Source organism: Leptonotus elevatus, chromosome 21 (genome assembly GCF_054856555.1).
Source record: "Leptonotus elevatus isolate MCC_2025b chromosome 21, RoL_Lele_1.0, whole genome shotgun sequence".
Lineage (NCBI taxonomy): Eukaryota > Metazoa > Chordata > Actinopteri > Syngnathiformes > Syngnathidae > Leptonotus > Leptonotus elevatus.
Genome location: NC_141259.1, coordinates 12,224,733 through 12,245,262, shown reverse-complemented (window position 1 = coordinate 12,245,262; position 20,530 = coordinate 12,224,733). Strand labels below are relative to the sequence as shown.

Genomic DNA, 20,530 nt, shown 5'->3' with positions numbered 1-20,530 from the left:
AATTTTACAATAAATGTGTGTGTGCCTCATCGTCCAGGGGTCGCTGGGAGCTCTCGTGGTCATTCCCGCCCAACCTGCCTCACGATTGGATCCGCGTGGAGGAATCCCGCTGCGGAAAGTCGCAGCGGCTGTACTGCAGTCGGGTGACGCTGCTGGGCGCCGCCCGACCGCATCACACGGGCTCCTACCTGTGCCGATACCGACACCGAGCGCAGCGGCAGGCGTCGGTTTACGTTTATGTGGCAGGTAAGAACACACTTGCATATTGTTCGGGCAGTTTTGCAAATGCAGAGTATGCCTTTTGCTACCATGACGACCGGGGGTGGAGCTTAGGGAGTTGCGTCAAAGCGAGGACTTTGCACTGCTGCCAAATCAGCGACTTTGTAGCTGTATTTAGCTATTCAGTAGCAACTAATTTTTCAACAAAAAGCTAATGGCAACAAAACTAGTGATTTTGGTTTTTTTTGTGAAGACTTTATATACTTTAACAAAGCGAGTTTCTTTAAAGATGCTAATGCTGGTAAGGCTGTTAGCTAATGCTAATCTGTGCTAATACTATAGCTCTAGATTAGAATTGTATTCAATGTTAAATAAAAATATATTACAATTATTTTTTTTTTCATATAAATAAAAATGCAAAAATATATTAAAAATAAATTCCATTAAAATGTGTTAAAAGAATTGTGTATTTTTTTTTAAATAAAATAAAACAAATGTAATAATCATATTGCTGCCACACTAGAAAAAAAGCTGACGTTATAAATGTAACCTTTTAATGTGATAATTTTCATTTTAAAATGTCACTTTTTTTGGGTGATCCAATCCAATCCAGGATTTTAATTCAGCTCACGTCACCGCAACAAATTACATTTAACTTTTAAAACGGATCAGTCTGACCTGCACAGGCAACCGCGGGAGGTTTTTAAACAGGAAGTGCTAAAAACAGTAGCGCCGATGATCTCTAAACACTCCAAGCGTGGTTTCAGCACCTTGCGCTGCTCTCGATATATTTCTATTCTTATTTGTATATAAATAAACATCTTTTTTGGAGTGTAATGGGCCAGCTGTTGAAAGGCTCAAGCCTGGGCAGAGTTTCCCATGCAGGGCATCGGCCTTATCTGGCCCGCTCCAGCATCCTGTGCTTGAAGGGAGGAGGCCAGGGGTTGTGAGGGAGGGGAGGGGGTGCGAAAGGTGGGGGGGGGGTGACACTGGCTGTTGGACAAGGTATGTGTCCGTGTGCGTGTGTGAGGATAAGATGAAGGCCGCCGCCAAAGCAAAGAGGAGGCACAAAGTCTGCGATGGTCGGCCCCTCCCTCGCCCCCGGAGAGCATCTCTGCCCTCACCGGGGGGGGGGGGGCGTCCATCGCTCAGGTCTCCGCGTCCATTACGCCCCGAATCAAAGCGGCGACAGAAGGAAGCCCTGCTCGGTGGGCCGGTCCTTGGGGTACTTTTGTTTAGGGGGGCGTTCAGAGATTAGCTTTCCTTGAATAACAACCATGAACACACAAACAATGCGGCGCAATGATTGCCTACCCACAATCTGCATGTTTATTGTGGACGGCGGGCGGCCATTAGCCATGGGGGGGGGGGGGGGGGTTTGCGAACTCAATGACAACAGAGCACTGCGGACTACACAATAGTGCAAGCAGCCACCAATAGAGTACAAATAAAAGGTTGCATATGTTAGGAATGCCCCTGCTAGCTTAATGAAAAGCGTCATTGACATGCTAACTATTAGCATCGATAGTACGTTAATGTGTATACCTAATCTGACAACTTTCTCGCAACACTGCTATTATTATTTTTTTGCTAGCTTAGTGGAAAGCGTCATCGACGTGCTAACGATTAGCATCGATAGTACGTTAATGGGCTTGGCTAATCTGACAACTTTCTCGCAACGCTGCTATTATTTCTTTTGTTAGCGTAATGGAAAGCGACATGCTAACGATTAGCATCAACATCAAGCAACATTAAGACCTTTAGAAACACTGTACAACATGCCAGTAAATGGTATTAAACGACTGGACAGAAAGTGTGCCTGGCACAGAGCTCTGTGGAACACCTTTTCTCATGTATTTCCTACTGTGTGCCATTTGGGTCCCTGATCGCCAGTGTTTGTCTTTCAGACAGTCAGCAGCCATTTGTGGACCATTCAGAGATGAGCCCCGACGTTTTGTACATGAAGGAGAAGCAGCCGCTGGTCATCCCCTGCAGGGTCACCCACCCCAACCTCACCAGCACCCTGGTCAAGGTGAGTTTTAAATCTCAAGAAGCCCATGCTTGATAAGACCCAGAAGGTCTGCCATTTTGCTTGTGGCAGCCATTTTGGGCAAATCTCAGAGTTCTATTAGATATTTACGGATCTAAAACTTTGCATTTAAAAAATTCAGTTTCACTTAACGACTTGCAATTTGGCATACGTGTCTATCATGAGTAGACCAACAAAAAAGTCTCAAGAAGCCTTACTCGAAAAGACACAGGAAGCCTCCCATGTTTCTTAGTAGTAAATAAAGCAAATCAAACGGCATAGAAAATGTCCCAAATGATCATCGTCGGCGCCGTTTTCAATTTCTTAACAAGCTTTTTCCGATCTTTTTTTGTTTTGTTTTGAAGCTGGCTGGAGACAGGACGTTAGGTCCACAGTGCCCCGTTGGCCCCCCGCCAGCATCACTTCCCACAGCCTCACTCGTAGTCGCACTCCCGGCCGCCAACTTTTTTGCTCATGATGCTTAAAACAGCTGGCAGGAGGAAGCCCAAGTAGTTGCGCTCGGGCCCCCCGCAGCTCGCGCCATTGTCTCAGGACGGCCGCGGAACACGCTGGCTGCCGTGCCAATTTGTCGGATGACTAAATCGGGGAGAATTTGTCAAACAAGCAGAATGCAGAGAAAGCTTAAATGAATCCCGAAAAGAAAAAAAAATCCCCGATACGTGAGTGAAGCACCGAAATAGCCATTATGAAACCGATTGCTCATTTTCCTCATAGCAACGTAACATTCAAATCATGATAAACAATAGAAAGAGGAAGAGTGCGGTAAACCGAAAATGTTGATCAGCAAGTTGGGAGGATTCCAAATAAAGTCATTCTGGTTTGATTTAACGGGAATTGGATTTGGCCATTGCAAGTTAAAAATAACTTCCCCATATTACTCAACTGGCAAATCCTCGAGTGCTCGTAGTCGCAAAGGGAATCGTTCTAAAAATAGCTTCCTCGAACCCGACATGATCTCAGCATCCGGAGGTTTCCCTCTGGTGGTTTTTGCGTGACCGGAAATTGTACTGCTGTTAATTTGTTGTTAAATTTTTTTTTCATATTTTGTTAGTTTTTTGTTGTATTCAGTGCAAAATGCAATATGTTAAAAATGTTGTTTTATTTTTTATTACGACGTGACCATAAGCACATTTGTGTGTATGTACTTTCTCATAAGAGTGTGACTTTCCTCCAAATATTACAACCCTCTTCTCGCAATATAACAATTTGTGTTAAACAAGTCATGTTAAACGATAGTGGGCCTGGCACAGAGCTCTGCGGAACACCTCTTCCAAATGCATAAATGTGCATGTATTTTCTGCTGTGTATCATTTGGGTCCATGACTGCCAGCGTTCCTGTTGGCAACCATTCAGAGATGCTGTAATGCAATGCAGCATAAAAAAATAATTAATTTTTTTTTCCATCCACAGAAATGTCATAGAAAATCTTTATTTGTGCTTGGCAACTAACAGGTGGTGCCAATCAGAAATACTGAAGAAAGTCATTTCTGGAAAAAGCACCAAACAGTGAAGAAGCAATACGTGCCGTGACTTTTTGTACTGTACATAATGTATTTGTTTTATTTTAAGACTTGTAACCAACCACAAAGGGAACGATCCTAAAAATAGCTGCCGTCCTTCCCTTCATCTACTGACTGTCACAGGACTCTGGAGTGTTTTTTTCCTGGAAGTTTTTTATTTTTATTTTAGCTGGCTCAATACAATACCCTAGATAACACACCCACCACCCCTCCCCCACCACCACTCGTGAACCCCCCACGGAAATTGGAGTCCAAAAATAGTGCAGGTCATTTTGCGTCCGTTTGAAAGGCTATGGAGTCATTTCTGGAAAAGACGCAAAAATGTGCCTATATGTATATATATATACTAGACTAAGTGCAATTTCTGCAGAAATTGCGTGGGAATGTTAATAGCTGAATGCTAACTTTTTCACTGCCATTGACGGCTATAGACGTCAAAAATTCATTTGATGTATTTGTATTAGTTTAACTTTTTTTTTCCACTTTTGTTAAGAGAATGAAAACCCAGGGAAAAAATGTTGTACATTTAGAACAGATATAAAAAATTGTGATTAGTTAACTATTGAAGCCATGCAATTAATTACAATTAAGAATTGTAATCGCCTGGCGATTTAAAAAAAGAAAGAAAAGATTATTAAATATTAGGAGCGTCAGGCAATTACAATTTTTAATTTTAATTTAACTCACGATTAAACACAAATTTTATATATGTTGTAAATGTACAATAAAAAAATTCTAGGTTTTCAGACTCTTGTTAACAAAAGTGGGAAAAAAAGGTAACTAATAGAAATAGTTCAAATTAATTTTTGACGTCTATAGCCGTCAATGGCAGTGAATGAGCTAAGCTGAATGCTAATAGCTGAATGCTAAGCTGAATGCTTATGAAAAGTGTTATCTGAAAGTACCCTCCATTCATTGAGATGGAAAAGTGGAACTAATGATATCCGATGCAACCCAAAAAAAAACAAAAAACTAATCACTCAATAGCGCCACCTAGGCATGCAGTACCCTCCATTCATTTAGATGGAAAAGTGGAACTATGATAGTCAGTTGGTATACATTTATACCCTTAGCATAATTGCCATGGATATATTTGCAATGTACAGTCGGGGGTGAAATTCGAACCCGTGACCTCCTGGTTACTGGACAAGGCGATTTGAGCAGTATCAGAAAGCTGGTAATGATGGTCAGTTGTATGTATGGAAGTGGGCGTGGCAAGTGGGACTTGAAAATGAATGGGGAAAAGTTGATATTTTATATTATTATTAAGTTAATACAATACTCTTCAAGAACAGTTTCTAAAAAAAAAAAAAAAATGCACATCCCCTCCCCACAGTTCCCCGACCACAGCTTGAGTCCCGACCAGAGGAACATCATTTGGAGCAGCCGCCGGGGCTTCACCATCCGCACTCCCACCTTCTACTACATCAGCCTCTTCTTCTGCCAGACCCTCGTCGACGGCGTGGCGCACAAGTCGCGCATCTACATCGTCCACAGGCTAGGTGCGCTCGCTTTCTACAACCGCGCGACCATGCGGTGCTCTTATTCTGAAAAGTGGCGTAACTCCTCCTTCCTGTGTGTGGTTTTAGTGAGTAACATCCTGGACGTGTATCTGAACAGCAGTGGCCCCGTGCAGGCCTTGAAGGGAGAGAGGCTGGTGCTCAACTGCACCGCCACCGGAGAACTCAACACCAGGGTCAACATCTCGTGGGACTACCCTGGAAAGGTATATAATAGCCAATAATAACCCAGGCCTGATATTGAACAGGAAGTCGGCCGTTTTGGGTTCAACGACCAATATTGAGAAAATGGAAAGTTTGAAAAAATGACTCCCCGACGCCGGTTTCACTGATCAACATCAAATTTGGTGGACCGTTTTATCATCACATGATGCCTAAAAAAAAAAAAAAAGTCTCAAGGATCCATGTCCCAAACTGAACAGGAAGTCGGCCATTTTGGGTTGAATCCGCTTCTTTGGCTGAATTCTTGGATGAGTGGAAAGTTTGAGAAAATTAAGCCTCTGCACTACTTTCACCTGTTGGCAAAAAAATTGGTAGACGTGGATGCACAAAAAAGTCTCAAGAACCCATGGCTGAAATTGAACAGGAAGTCGGCCATTTTGGGTTAAAGGACCAATGTTTAGAAGATTCAAATGCAAGTAAAACAGTTGCAAAATTACCCTCCGACACCAGTTTCACTGATCAACGTTAGATTTGGTCGACCGTATTATCATCACATGACGCATAAAAAAGTCTCAAGGATCCATGTCCGAACCTGAACAGGAAGTCGGCAATTTTACTTTCGAAGAATCGATGAGAAAATTCTAGGACGAAAAGAAAGTTTGAAAAAAATTAGCCCCCAGCACCAGTTTTATTAATTGACACAAAATTGGTTGGACATGTCTGTCATAATAAGACACAGGTAAAAGTCTCAAGGACCTGTGCTGTAAACTGAACATGAAGTCGGCCATTTTGTTTTGAATCAGCCTTTCTGGGTGAATTCCAAGACTAGTAGAAAGTTTGAAAAACATAACCCTCAACACGGAAGTTGGTCGACATGTCGATCACAAGCTGCACGAAAAAGTCTCAAAAATCCATGTCGGAAATGATACAGAAAGTCGGCCATTTTGTTTTGAAGAATCGATGTAGAGGAAATTCTAGGGTGAAAAGAACGTTTGAAATTTTTCGCCCCAACACTTCTTCCACTAATTGGAGCATATAAACGTCTCAAATGGCCTCTGCTGCAAATTGAACAGTTACGTCGGCCATTTTGAGCTGAATCAACCATTTTCCCTCGCCTAATGAGATTTCTGTGACTGCAGACGAGCAACACCGGCTCCACGTCCAAGCGTCTGCTGAAGCACACCACGCACATGTTGTTCTACAACATCCTGACCATCCCCAAGCTGCGGCGCTCCGACCGCGGCCTGTACACGTGCCGCGTCAGCAGCGGCGACAAAACCAAACAGCAGAAAGTCACCGTCGCCGTCTACGGTAAGCAAGTCGCCGCACGGCTGATATTTTATCAGCGGCGCCGTCGTCGGATTATCCCTCGCCATCTTGTGCCCTCAGATCGTCCCTTCATCCGATTGAAGCCCAGACGAGGATCCGTCATGGAGGCCGAGGCGGGACAGAAATCCTACCGAATTTCACCCAAACTCAGAGCGTTCCCGGCTCCTGAAGTCGTCTGGTAAGACATCAACGCTGTAAAAAAAAAATAATAATAATAATAATTCAAAACGTCACGTGTGTAAAAGTCCCGCGCGCGTCCTTACCAGGTTGAAGGACGGCACGGTGGCGGCGGAGCAGTGCTCCCGGTACCACCTCGACGGTCACTCGCTGGTCATCCGCGACGTGGCGGAGGAGGACGCCGGGAAATACACGGTGCGAGTACGCATCCAGGAGCACGGACTCTACCAGAACCTCACGCTAATACTCGTGGTCAACGGTAAGACAATTGACGTCATGTTGAAAGTATAAATGAATATTTGACCTCAACCGACCAATCACAATCAAGCATGTTGATGATGTCGTTGCGTGCGCGCGTCCCAGTGAGTCCCCAGATCGGCGAGAAAGCCGTGTCGTTGCAGAACCCGGGCGCCGTGCCCCGGGGGAGCCGACAGTCTCTGCACTGCACATCCCACGCCGTCCCCGCGCCGCACCTCCACTGGCTCTGGCACCCGTGTCCGCCCAAAGGCCTGTGAGTACGCACGCGGTTACAGCACAACACGCGGTCCACAAAGTTGCCGAGGGTTCTATGGTTAGCGTCGCACCAAAGCAATTTTATACCAGGCAGACTTTTAAGGTGGCTTTTTTTGTCTCACGCTGTTTGGTTTTCTGCATGTTGACTTTAAGGTACATTGACGTTTAGATTTTTTTGTATTTTTTTTTTCCTCACGGCAACTTTTTTTTTTTGCAGCAGCAACTTTTAGGGCAGATTTTTTTTTATATACCAAACCAACTTTGGGATTTATAAGGTGGATTTTTTTTCTTTTACTTTAATTTTTAAAGTCGATTCCCCCCCCCCACCCCCCCCCCCCCCCCGTTGACATTATAGATGGACTTTAAAAATAACAATTGTAGTGAATTTTGAGGCAGATTTATTTTTTGTTTTATTCCAAATGGACTTTATGACTTTTAAGGCGGATTTATTTCCTTCTTACTGTACCTTTTAAATGACTTTTTTTTTGGCAATACATTTTTCTGTGGATTTTTTTCATTTTATTTATATATTTTTTGCAATGATGTGGATTTTTTTTCCAGTGGAGTTTTAAGTAAGATGGGTTTTTTTTTAATCCCAAACTGACTTTAATACTTAAGTGGATTTTTCCCCCCCTAACTTTTACTTTTAGGGCAGATTTTTTTTATATACCAAACCAACTTTGTGACTTATATAAGGTAGATTTTTTTTCTCTTACGTTAATTTTTTAAGTCATTTTTTTCCCAATTACATTTAAGGCGGACTTTAAAAATAACAATTGTAGTGAATTTTAAGGCAGATTTATTTTCCTTCTTACCGTACATTTTTAAAGTACTTTTTTTGGCAATTTATTTTTCTGTGGATTTATTTTTTATTTTTTTGCAATGATGTTTAATGTGGATTTTTTTTCCCAGTAGTGTTTTAAATTAGATTTTTTTTTAAATCCCAAACTGACTTTAATACTTAAAAGTGGATCCCCCCCCCACCCTCACTTTTAATTTTAAGGGAGATTTTTCCCCCCCAGCTTCTTTTTCCTCTCTTTTTTTTTTTTGCAGTGATTTTTTTCCATCCCAAATTCATTTTGTGACTTTTAAAGTGGATTTGTTTTTCTCATTGGCTATTTTTTTTTTATCCAACACTGACGGTTTGGAAAATGGATGGATGATGACTTTTAAAGTGGATTTTTATTTATTTATGAATATGTGACTTTTAAATTGAATTATTTCCCCCTGCACTGTTTTTGAAACTTTTAAGGCACTTTCTTTAATTCAGTCACTTCAAAGTCGACTTTTTTTTTTCTTTAGACTTTTTGACATTTCGAGTGTCTTTCTCCTTCTTTTTTTTGAAAGGCTGCATCGCCATACACACACAATGCTGTAATGTCACCGCGAAAACAAGTGACCCGTCCCTCTCTGCTGTTGTTGTCGTGCGTTAAGTGGTGTGTATTTGTATATGTGTGTGCGTGTGCATTGTGTGATTGTGTAAACACGACATGTTTTGTCTATTTCAGCATGTGTCCAGACACTGTTTCCTTCTTGTAACCAGAACAGATGCCTTTGAGGCCTTTCATGTTTGGGAATGTGTCAAAATTTCCGCGTGTGTGTGTTTTTCGTATGTGTGTGCGTGTGTTTCATTGTGTGCAACTTTTTCACCCTCTTTCAGTCTTTTACGTCCCCCCCCCCCCCCCATCCATATGTTTAATGCAAAGTGTGCATGTTTGTGTGGGCGTGGTGCATTCACAGACACACAGCACATCTGAGACATGAAAGGAGAGAGAGGAAAACGCACACACACACACACACACACACACAATTGAATCGAAGGCAGTTTCGTGCTCTCAGGCACGATTTGTTGCCTTCCAAATCAAACGTGGATGATTTAATGAATTTCCTGCGCAGGACGCAGGGTGAGAGGCGTGTTTATTATTGTGATTGCACACCACATCCTCTGATGCTTTTTTTTTTTTAAATATCTGACACACACACACACACACACACACACACACTTGGCAAGAACAGACCGAGTGGTTCTCCGGGGTCAAAGACGTATTGTGTAGCTTGCGAACGCGCCGCAAAGGTTAAGTGTTACCTGAGAGCGGGGGGACGCCCGTGACATCGTCGACATACTCAAACTTTGACCCACCACCCCCTCCCACTTCTTTCCGTGACGCCCGTAGTGTCCGTCGGAGATTTCCAAAAGTGTCTAATTTGTCCCTCACGTGTACCGCAGGCCGTTATTTTTCGTACTGTACACAATGCTGCCTTGATATGATGACAATTATTTGTTATATTTCGTGTTAATGTCGCCCCAATATCCATTTTGTAAAGGGTTATAACGACCGCAATGTTGACGCTAGTTTTGTTAGCATGTCTATGGCCCCTTTGCATTGTGTGTTAGCATTACGCTAGCAGACGCAAGTGGTGAAATGCACAAACTAAAACAGGAAGTGGCGTTTCTCGCAACTCGAGACAAAGCGTCATAAATAATTCTCAAGTCGGGGTACAACTTTATAAATCTGTAGATGTAAACGATGTGCTGGAAAAGGTTTTGTTTTTAATTCATGTCCAGATAATGTGACAACCTACGATAAGAGATCAATATAAACTATCTCACCCCACTTGCCAAATAGTGAGCCCATGCCGCATAGTTGTTTTATTCATGCTTTATTAAAGGTTTATTACACTGTTATTACCAGCCTATTTAGTAACCGTTTGTAAAACAGAAACATGTAAGGGCTTGCCAAATAGCGAGCCCACACTTGCCAAATACGATACAGCAATCCTTTGTAATTTTTTTCTAAATGACCTATTAAGTATTAGTAACATTATTATTATTAGCTTAGTTTTAACATTTACTTATCACGGTACCATGGCAGAAACACTTGCCAAATAGTGAACCAACTCAGTTCGATTTATTACTGATTTGTAAAGCATTGATAGCATTTCTATGAAAATATTTCTTACACGATATAATGGTTGCCAAATAGTGACCCCCCCTCAACCCCCCTCCCCCCACACACACTTTGCAGGTGACTGTTGTCAATATGCTGCTTGTGCTTGTGCTTGTGTTGCTGTGGCTGGAACCTCACTGGGCCCTCACTTGTTCTTCGCAGCCCGGCTGCACCGCAAGCTTGACGGCGAGCCAGAGGAGGCCCGGCGGGCGCGACGGTCCGGGCCGGGTTCGCCGGGCCCAGGAGCTCCTCTCTTTGGGGCCGGGGTCCCCGCTCGTAGCGGGGTCCGGCGGCCATGGGAATGGCAGCGCTTCTTATCAGGCCCGGGCAGGAGGCGCGCTGGGCTTCCTGTGCGAAAATCAGAGCGCTTTTCCTCTCGTTGTTTGGCTTCCTCTCCCGACGCGAGACGCTTCCCAGCAGCGTGATTGTCCCCTTCGTCTTCAAACGTGGCACAGGGCTGCTTCCGAAAGACTTGATCTATTCTTGAGACGCCCCCCCCCCCTTCCCCCACCCAACAACCTCCAACCTCTCCCCCCTCCTCGCACACCACCATCTTCCCACCACCAGAACATTGCTGCTGCCCCCCCCCCCCGCCCCCATCACCATACACACACATACACACACATATGCTATTTACAAAAAGTCAAGGGTTTTAAGGTGGAATTTTAGGATGAACCGAAAATGTTCTAGAACAGGGGTGTGCAAAGAGGGCCAGATTTGATGAGGTGTAAATGTGACATTCTTTTTTTTTTACATGGAACACCAATTACATCTAAACAAATTTTAGTAAACCTTTCGTAATAAGCCTTTCATATTTGATTTTTTCATTTACATTTTTAAGATTCTTAAACATGTCTTTGGTTTAATTTAAAACAAGACATATAAATGGTCATTAAATGTTGACTGAACTTTTAGATGTAAAAAACAGGGAAATAATGTAAAATAATAAATACAGTAATTAATTAATTAAAAAATGTAATAATTAATTAATTTTAAAAATAAGTTTACCTATAAATGTTCTAGACTCTAAAACATTTACAGGTAAACTTCATTTAATTTTCAGCAATTTTTTTTGTTTTGTTTTCCAGATTCTCAACCCACTTAGTTATGGTTTGGTAAAAAAAAAAAAAAAAAAAAAAAAAAATTATTTAATAACACCATGAAAGAATAGAAGAAGAAAAAATAAAATAGAAAAATATCATATTTTTAAATAGAATCAGAAATTCATGGATAGGGTTTCCCTCAGAAAGTATGAAAAATCAAATGAATGTATAATCACCTCTAATACATGTATACAATTTAAACAATACGTAAATAGGGAGAACAGCAAGTTGTGCCAAAACGACTGAAACGTACAATTTGAGATTCATAAGTTTGACACAGTCAAATTCAAGTTCACGCGTTCATCCTAAAATTTCTCCTGAAAACTGACTTTTTTTAAAACTTTTTGCGAGTAGTGCACTCCTTTGGATCCTCCGCGGAAGACGTCTCCCCGCCTGGCTTGTTGAGCTGGAGTGGACTTGCAACACTGCTGAGCAGTGGAGCCCCAGCGCACAACTACCATCTGATACAAAAATTATACTATATATATATATATACATATATATATATATATATATATATATATATATATATATTAGGACACCTGCTTCACTATTTATTTATTTCCTCCATGCTATCCCAACATCCACCAGCCACATCTATCGGAGCTGCTTTGCTTGTTTTTTTTTTTGTGTGTCCTAGAGTGGTACTATCATGGGTGCGTGTCCCCACCACCGAGCCCTGACCTGACACCCCCAACATCCCCCATACACACACACATCCACAAAAGCTGTGAGTTTTTACTATTTGTTGTTTTCTTTCCTCCAGCAAGAAATCCAAATAAGAGAAGAGGGAGTGGACACAAGGTTTCATAGTTCTCTGTTTAAAAAAAGAAAAAGAAAAAAGACGGACGCCTACCATGTAGGAAGTCTGTTAGTCGTTATTATAACAGCCCCGGTTGTCTGTGTGATGGAAACAGTGATGAGCCATTTGCATGAAGGACGATTAGGGTCACACAATAACATTTTTTTTTTAAAAATATAGAATTACCATAAAATATGGGAAAAGTCCGAATTTTTCAGGAAAAAATGATATATTTGTATAAATATATGTACAGTCTGTATATATGTATTTATATCTATGTATATATGCATATATATGTACGTACGTAACGTGCATATGTACAAATATAATGTACCGTAACAAAAATATACAATGAAATATATTTGACCTTTTTTGTTTTGTGTACATTATCTTTTGTTCCCATCCACGTGGCCCTAACTGTCCTTCACGCGCTTGGCATGTAAATGTGTGTGCATGCGTGATTGCGTGTTTGCGTGTGCATGCCCCATTCTGCGGGTGTCTCCCAATGTGATCTTCCCCCTTGTATAAAGATGTTCTATGAGTAATATATGAAGCTAATATTTAATAATTTTATACGACTAACTTACGTATGACCAAAAATGACAATATTTGTATGACTCTGTTAAGACATATTTGTTTTTAATTGTTTGTATCAGTTGTTGTTGTTGTTGTTGTTTTGGTTGTTGTTGTTGTTGTTTTGCATTAAACTTTGCTTATATTTGTGAATTGTTGTTTTAAATGTCTGTGTCGTTATTGTGGGCTGTAGACAGGAATAGTGTAGTCAGTGAAACGCACACAAACACACGCACATTGAATGGCTGTGGAGTGATTGTTGTGCGTCCACCCGTCTCTATGTGTGACTAACAAACCTTTATCGCCACATCTCACACTTCTATTTCCATTTGGAGCGAGAGTACTGGAACGATTGTATGCGTGCGCGCGCGCGCGTGCGCGCGTGTTTGCGTGTGTCACGCACAGGGGTGGGATGCACACAATGAACACCCCGAGAGGAAGAGCAATCAGGCGAAAAGACGAACAGGCAGGGACTCGGGATAGCTCTGTAGATAGCTAAGATAGTTAGCAAAGAGATAGACAGCAAACTCAAGAGAGAGAAGCTAACTAGCGAATCAATAGCTAAGATAGCTAGCAAGGAAAACTTAAGAGAAGGTAGATAGATAGATAGGTGGCGAACTCTAGAGAGAAGCTGGCTAGCTAATAGCTAGCTAAGATAGCTAGCAAAGAACTCGAGAGTAGATAGATAGATGGCAAACTCTAGAGAGAAGCTAGCTAATAGATAGCTAAGATAGCTCGCAAAGAACTCGAGAGAAGAAAGATAGATGGATAGATAACAAACTCAAGAGAGAAGTAAGCTAGCTAATAGATAGCTAAGATAACTAGCAAAGAGAACAAACTCGATAGATAGCAAACTCAAGAGAGAGAAGCTAACTAGCTAATCAATAGCTAAGATAGCTAGCAAAGAGAACTCGAGAGAAGGTAGATAGATAAATAGATGGCAAACTCTAGAGAGAATCTAGCTAATAGATAGCTAAGATAGCTAGCAAAGAACTCGAGAGTAGATAAATAGATAACTAACTCAAGAGAGAAGCTAGCTAGCTTGCTAATAAATAGCTAAGATAGCTAGCAAAGAACTTAAGAGAAGAAAGATAGATAACAAACTCAAGAGAGAAGTAAGCTAGCTAATAGATAGCTAAGATAACTAGCAAAGAGAACAAACTAGATAGATAGATAGCAAACTCAAGAGAGAGAAGCTAACTAGCTAATCAATAGCTAAGATAGCTAGCAAAGAGAACTCGAGAGAAGGTAGATAGATAAATAGATGGCAAACTCTAGAGAGAATCTAGCTAATAGATAGCTAAGATAGCTAGCAAAGAACTCGAGAGTAGATAGATAGATAGATAACAAACTCAAGAGAGAAGCTAGCTAAGATAGCTAGCAAAGAGAACTCGAGAGAAGATAGATAGATAGATATGTGGACTGACAAATAGTAGCTGTGGATGTGGAAAAAAAAAATCTGAAATATACCAGCGATATGTATGGACTGAAACTTCAAATGTAGCATATGTAAATCATGTGTAGGTAGAGACCGAAGTGATGTAAAGAATGTCAGGAAGTAGATGATGACGTAGGGGACGACATAACGTACGTCCGCATCCTCACAACAACAAAACCACTACATTGTGTCACAACGCCCACACACCTATTCAGACTCAATAATTTTTTTTTTAAATAACGGCAAACTGTGACATTGGACGAATGGACGTTTTGGGCCCAGCGCCAGCAATATATATATGTACAGCTGCTGAATTGTGTCAACACAGCTGAATGTCTTCCTCCTCCTCGTCTTCCTCATTGAAGGTGCGCTGCTCCGACATCCTCGTCCGTGTGGATCCCCGTGAGCGAGGGGCTCCCCGCCACGTCCACACACAACCACATCCTGAGTGTGACCCACAGACAGGAAGTGCTTCAGGGGAAGACCAAGGTGGAACATGACACGCCGGCGCGATAACATATGTTAATGTAGTCCTACAACAGATACGCCCGTATGTGTGTTTATCCGTTAGACGGTGGGTGTCGTGACGGTGGCTCGGGCTCTGGTGTCGGGCGTGTTCCGTTGCGTGGCCTCCAACTCTGTGGGACGGGACCACCTGGACGTCCACTTTTACGTCACAGGTGAGCAAACTTAACAAATAAACAAATGGTAACGGGTGGATGAATGACAAATTGTGAAATCACAAGCATGTTCACGTCGTCACGTGTTGCGAGGCAGAATCTGTGGCGCTGCCCCAAAAGCATTAAGATGAACTCTGTATTCAATATAAAATGCGTTTCTTATGAAGGGTTAGCGTTGTGTTGCTCTTCACTGCGTGTGATATGAGGTCAGTGCAATTCCACTTGTGTGTATGAGAACGAGACAGGAACCCGTGGGCTCTTATCATTCCACTTCCCCCGTCTCCTCGTCCCCCCGTCCCGCACGGCGCACTTCCTTGGACTGGCAGTTCGGCTTTATTTCGGGGCGTTCGGGGAAGATAAACACAATCCGCCATCAGGAAGCTCTCGAGCCGTTTCCACGGGAAGTTTCAAAGGGCTAAAGTAAATAGAACGACCTTTTCTCGCCGTCGTTGGGGTGGCCACAATAGTCGTGGCGACATCAAAGGTGGTCCAAAATGGCGGCGTGCTCGCCATCTTGCCGTGTCATGTGAAGTTACGTACTCCAGTCGCACTGCTTGTAAACAAATCCTTCTTTCTTATTTGACTCGGCCATTGGGAACATTTCTGTTGCTCAGAAGTACTCATTTGACGCTGAAATAAATAATGTACCGTCGCGCTAACGTTAGCTACCAAGCTAGCCATTTTTGTTTTGGAATGACTCTGACTACGCAACTTTTTCTACTGGAATTTAAGCCTAGGAACATTTTGAGCGTTGAATTCAGCGATTCTTTTCATACCACTAGAGGGCGCCCGCATACCATTTGTGGTACAAAAATCTCTCGTCTTTACGTATGTCACCAGACGTTCTCGGAGGCTTCGCCGTGATCCAGAATGGAGACTCCAGAGAAGGCGGAGATCTGCGCCTCACCTGCAGCGCCAACAAGCACCTCTACGCCAGCCTGTCGTGGCGCCGCCTTCATCCCGCCGGCGGTGGGGCTGGCGGCGGGGGCGGGGGCACCACCCTGCACGGACACCCGTCCACGGGGGAGTTCTCGCGCTCTCTGCGGCTGTCGCTAAGCAACCTGAGCACCCGGGACTCGGGCGCCTACATGTGCGCCGCCCGTCATCGCGTCACCGGGCAGGAGGTCCACCAGGTGGCCCAAGTGAGGGTCTTGGGTGAGTCATTTTTGGATTAGAGAGACATTTTGGTTCCATCAACCTCAAATTTAAAAAATCTCCAGTTTCTGCCTTGGAGTTCTGTAATTATCCCATGAGCTTGTACCCTGCGGAACCAAAATGGCCTCCTTCGCACTGCCTTAATTCTGGACATCCTGATGTCTTTGTATGTCGCAAACAAACAAACAGCCACTCTCACGGAGTTGCGGCTGTTTGGGAATCGGGTCCCCTCGGCTTCCTGAGGCCCCACCCTGCCTTTGCTCAGCACCTCTTTTCACGTGGGAATGGGCTCTGGTCTGGAGGAAGAGCACACAATGGCACTTCCCACAATGCCACATTTACAGGCCCCTGCGCTGGGCCGCGGGAACAATCAGCCAATCAGACACTGTCAGGCCCCGGGCCCCCGCTCGGACAATCATCAATTGTTGTCCGGGAGGAAGATCGGGGAAACAACAATCAGTTGCCTCGCTTAAGTGACTTTGCTTCATGTCTGCGGACCACTGCTCGCTATAACAATCAGCGCCCGACACGTCCATTTCCTCCATCGGGACCCCCGCTTGGGGAATCACGACACACACAAACTGGGTGACCGGCGAGGGGGAAAAAAAAAAGAGTCCACTTCCTTTGGCTTCATTCTAACGTAAGAAAAACCAGAAAAGTGGCTTTTGGGGTGAGCGAGGTTGAAATCGGGACGAGGGGCCGCTGAAGCTAATCGAAATGTGTCACGGTGACTAAAATAGTTTTGTTGTAGGTGCATTTGTTGTCCCGATACGATCGGTCGCCTTTATGACTTCACAATATACGGCTGTGTACGTACAATTCAAGGTTTTATCAAGAACGGTGCAGGCGCGCGTCTATTAGCAGGAAAAGGAACTGCGATGTCTATCGTTATTCCCGGGGGTTCGTCACAACATGTTAGGGGAACTGAATTAAAAAGTGATAGCATGCATGCATGTATGTATTTACAACGAGTGCTCAAGACTTGCCTGCACTGCCCTCTAGCGGCTGAGTAGGGTTTCACTTATTTGATTGATTATCGGAGTTTATTTTGAAAACAAGACATCCAGTTATCTTTTAACGCTCATCCCGGCTTCTTTGGAAAGGGAATCGCTCGGTTAAGGAGGCGAGGAGAAACGGCCCCGCGAAGGAAGAATCCTTGAAAAGAATTCAGGCTCTATGGGGAGACCGTCCGGACCCGGTGCAGTGCAAAGATAGAGGGACAAAAGGAAGACAGTAACTCACTCTTGTGTTTTTTTTTTTCTGCTCAGCCTTGGAAGCTCCGGTGCTGCTAAACTATTTGACAGATTGCACAGTAAACGTTAGCAGCTCGGTGACCCTCCATTGTCCCGCCGATGGCGTCCCACCGCCAACTCTCACGTGGTACAAAAACGAACGCGCTCTGTCGGCAGGATCTGGTAAATCAAATTTGTTTTTATTATTGATGCCAAATCGTTTTTCTTCACTCGAGTGCCGTCGTCCGCAGGTATCGTCGTGTCACCAAAGGACGGCTCCCTCCACATCGACCGAGTCACCACGGAAGACCAAGGCTTGTACACATGCCAGGCCACCAACCGGAGGGGGTCTGTAGAGAGCTCCGCCTACATTTTCGTCAACGGTAATGAGTATTCCGTATTTTCTACCGAATAAAGAGCAATTTGCTTCAGCTGCAAAATGAATGCGTTTAAAAATCAGATGCGTCCGAAACTCCGTCCATGGAGATTCCTACTCTGGCGTGCACGTGCGTGGTGGCGACTTTCCTGTGGCTTCTCCTGACGCTCCTGATCCGAAAACTACGACAGGTGAGAAGACGGCATAAAGAAATGTTGCAAATTTTAACGCGCCGTTACTTCGAGGTCCACAACCCAGTTTTTGCGCCTCAGACCAGTTTCTCGTAAAGACGTGTTATTTTTTTATTTATTCTCAATAATTAAAATTGTGTGCAATTCACTCATTCGGTGCCGTCGACGGCTATAGACGTCAAAAATCCATTTTGACCGAGATTACGGGATTAACGATTTCCTGTGTCGGACCTTCGGCAGCCCAACGGCTCCCGGAGCAAAGCCGAGTACCTGTCCATCATACTGGACTCTGGAGACGGCCCCATTGAGGACCAATGCCAGCGACTCCAGTACGATCCCAACCGGTGGGAGTTCCCGAGAGAGCATCTCAAATTAGGTACGTTATCAATTGAACGTGAACAAATGTCTGATTGTTCTTGTTTGTTTGCTTTCCAGGAATGTAAGCAAGAGGATGTATTAAGATGGCATCGGAGATACTCGGACTTTCTCATAGCTCTTATCAAATGATCGCTTGGGAGGGACTCGTTCCATTAATCAGAGATTGTATTGTCTTTGGCGGGATAATTAAGAGCAACAGTTCTAGGGTGTGTACTGACGTTAATCAGCCATAAGGGCGGCGTTAAGTCAAATGTTCTCTTGATGAGCTCTGAAGTCTCGTCTTATCGGACGCTCGCTTCCAGGATGGGCGAGAATAAGTATCATGTCACACCCAGGCGAGGATTTGTGTCGTGGAGTCTTTGGGAAAAGGGGTGAAAGGTTCGGATTCAGGTTTAGTGGGTGAGTAAACTATAGAAACCTTTGTTGAAGGACTCTGTCATAGATGGAAAACTCTATTGTGACCCAAATGCCCCATTTTGGATGTGGTCTGACACGGACTCTTGCCGATAATAAGTGTCATGTTTCACCCAGGTACGAATTTGGGCCGCGGAGCTTTTGGTAAGGTGGTGCAGGCGTTTGCGTTTGGCCTGGACAACGCTTCCAGCTGCAGGACGGTGGCTGTTAAGATGCTGAAAGGTAAAAAAAACATCTTCTGCAACATCTTCAATCCATTCAGTTATATATTTATGTTCACATTTCGTCCACCAGAGGGCGCCACAGTCAGCGAGCACAAAGCCCTGATGACCGAACTGAAAATGCTCAACTACATCGGACACCATCTCAATGTTGTGAACCTGCTGGGAGCTTGCACCAGGCCGGGAGGTTTGTGGATGATTGTGGTTGCACACTGGATCGATAAGGGGTAGATTTAGATTTAGGATTAGGATTTGGACTTTGATCAGTTTGGGGGTAGGATACGGACCAAGGTTGGGGTTAGGATTCAGGAACTGGGTTGGAGTTCGCCTCACAGGGAGGCCTACTGTTGGGGTTTAGGTAAAGTAAGGGTTGGGATCAGAGTTGAGATTCGGATCGTGGTTTGAGTTCAGATTGGGACCAGGGTTAGGATTATATCTGGGTTTGAGGGTTGGGGTGGGAAAACTCGCGTCGGGATTATGTTTAGGATAAGGATAAAGATTGGAGTTTAGGGTTAGGGTTTTGGTGGATTTTGGGTTAGGTTTAAGATCCATGGCAAGTGTGAAAGGTTGTTCAGGGGTTCAGGGATCAGAGTTACAATTTGGATCCTGGTTTGAGTTCAAATTCGGTAGGTTAAAATTCAGGATTAGGGTTGGTTGTTAGGTTAAAGATCTGGACGAGCCTAAATTATGGTAATAATTAAATTTAGGACACAAATTATTTGGATGAGGTTTAAAGTTGGCATTGTAGTTGGGGATAAGAGTGGGTTTGGGATTGGGATCAGGGTTTGATCCTGGTTCGATGTGCCTGTATGTGTTTGCATCGCAGGGCCGCTTATGGTCATCGTGGAGTACTGTCGCCATGGAAACCTGTCCATCTTCCTGAAGAGCAAGCGACCGGTGTTTGGGGTGAGAGCACGAGCGTGTGCAGTTGAAATTAATTGTGAATTGTGAATGCTATCAGCCTCATTTTTCACAAAGTTGCGTGCCACAGAAAGGGCAAAAACAAATTTAAGGCGTTTCCTCTAAAGCTATACATGGTCGTTTTATACGCGTATTTATTAATTTTTTTTAATGACCATGTATATAGTAAGGCGATTTTTTTTTTTTTTTTTTTTTTTTTTTTTTAAGCCTTACATGGTCATCAAGTTCGTCTCGTTTGGGTGTGGGCATGGTCGTATTTAAAAACAAAGACAAAAAAATGCGACCATGTATGTTTTTTAAATTAATTTTTTTACGACCATGTATGGGAAAACGTTTTTTTTTTTAACGACCATGTATAGTAAGGTGTTGTTGTTTTTTGTGTGTGTTTTTTAAAAGGCCTTACTATAGATGGTTGTTTAAAAAAAAAAAGAACGGCAATTATTTTTTATTTATTTTATTTTAAATGGTCATGTAAGGTGTTTTTTTGTTTTTTACGACTATATGTAAGATGTTTTTTTTTAAATGACCATGAATGGTGAAGCGTTTTTTTACACCTTACCATAAAAAGTCATAAAAAAAAAGGAACTTCTATTTTTTATTTTTTTACG

General features: G+C 43.3%; 1 protein-coding gene across 3 annotated transcripts in view; it reads left to right on the top strand.

Moving 5' to 3' along the window:
- flt1 (fms related receptor tyrosine kinase 1) overlaps positions 1-20,530 on the top strand; it is a 29,159-nt gene that overhangs the window by 3,698 nt on the left and 4,931 nt on the right. For all 3 annotated transcript variants that reach the window (XM_086065981.1, XM_086065980.1, XM_086065982.1), the window contains 18 exons: positions 38-246; positions 2,127-2,251; positions 5,126-5,291; positions 5,379-5,515; positions 6,611-6,782; positions 6,861-6,978; positions 7,067-7,236; positions 7,341-7,488; positions 14,720-14,843; positions 14,926-15,034; positions 15,875-16,189; positions 17,458-17,604; positions 17,673-17,804; positions 17,882-17,988; positions 18,229-18,364; positions 18,898-19,002; positions 19,075-19,188; positions 19,828-19,907. In XM_086065981.1, coding sequence (XP_085922107.1) covers positions 38-246; positions 2,127-2,251; positions 5,126-5,291; positions 5,379-5,515; positions 6,611-6,782; positions 6,861-6,978; positions 7,067-7,236; positions 7,341-7,488; positions 14,720-14,843; positions 14,926-15,034; positions 15,875-16,189; positions 17,458-17,604; positions 17,673-17,804; positions 17,882-17,988; positions 18,229-18,364; positions 18,898-19,002; positions 19,075-19,188; positions 19,828-19,907 — 2,614 coding nt within the window. The remainder of the gene's footprint in view (positions 1-37; positions 247-2,126; positions 2,252-5,125; positions 5,292-5,378; positions 5,516-6,610; positions 6,783-6,860; positions 6,979-7,066; positions 7,237-7,340; positions 7,489-14,719; positions 14,844-14,925; positions 15,035-15,874; positions 16,190-17,457; positions 17,605-17,672; positions 17,805-17,881; positions 17,989-18,228; positions 18,365-18,897; positions 19,003-19,074; positions 19,189-19,827; positions 19,908-20,530) is intronic.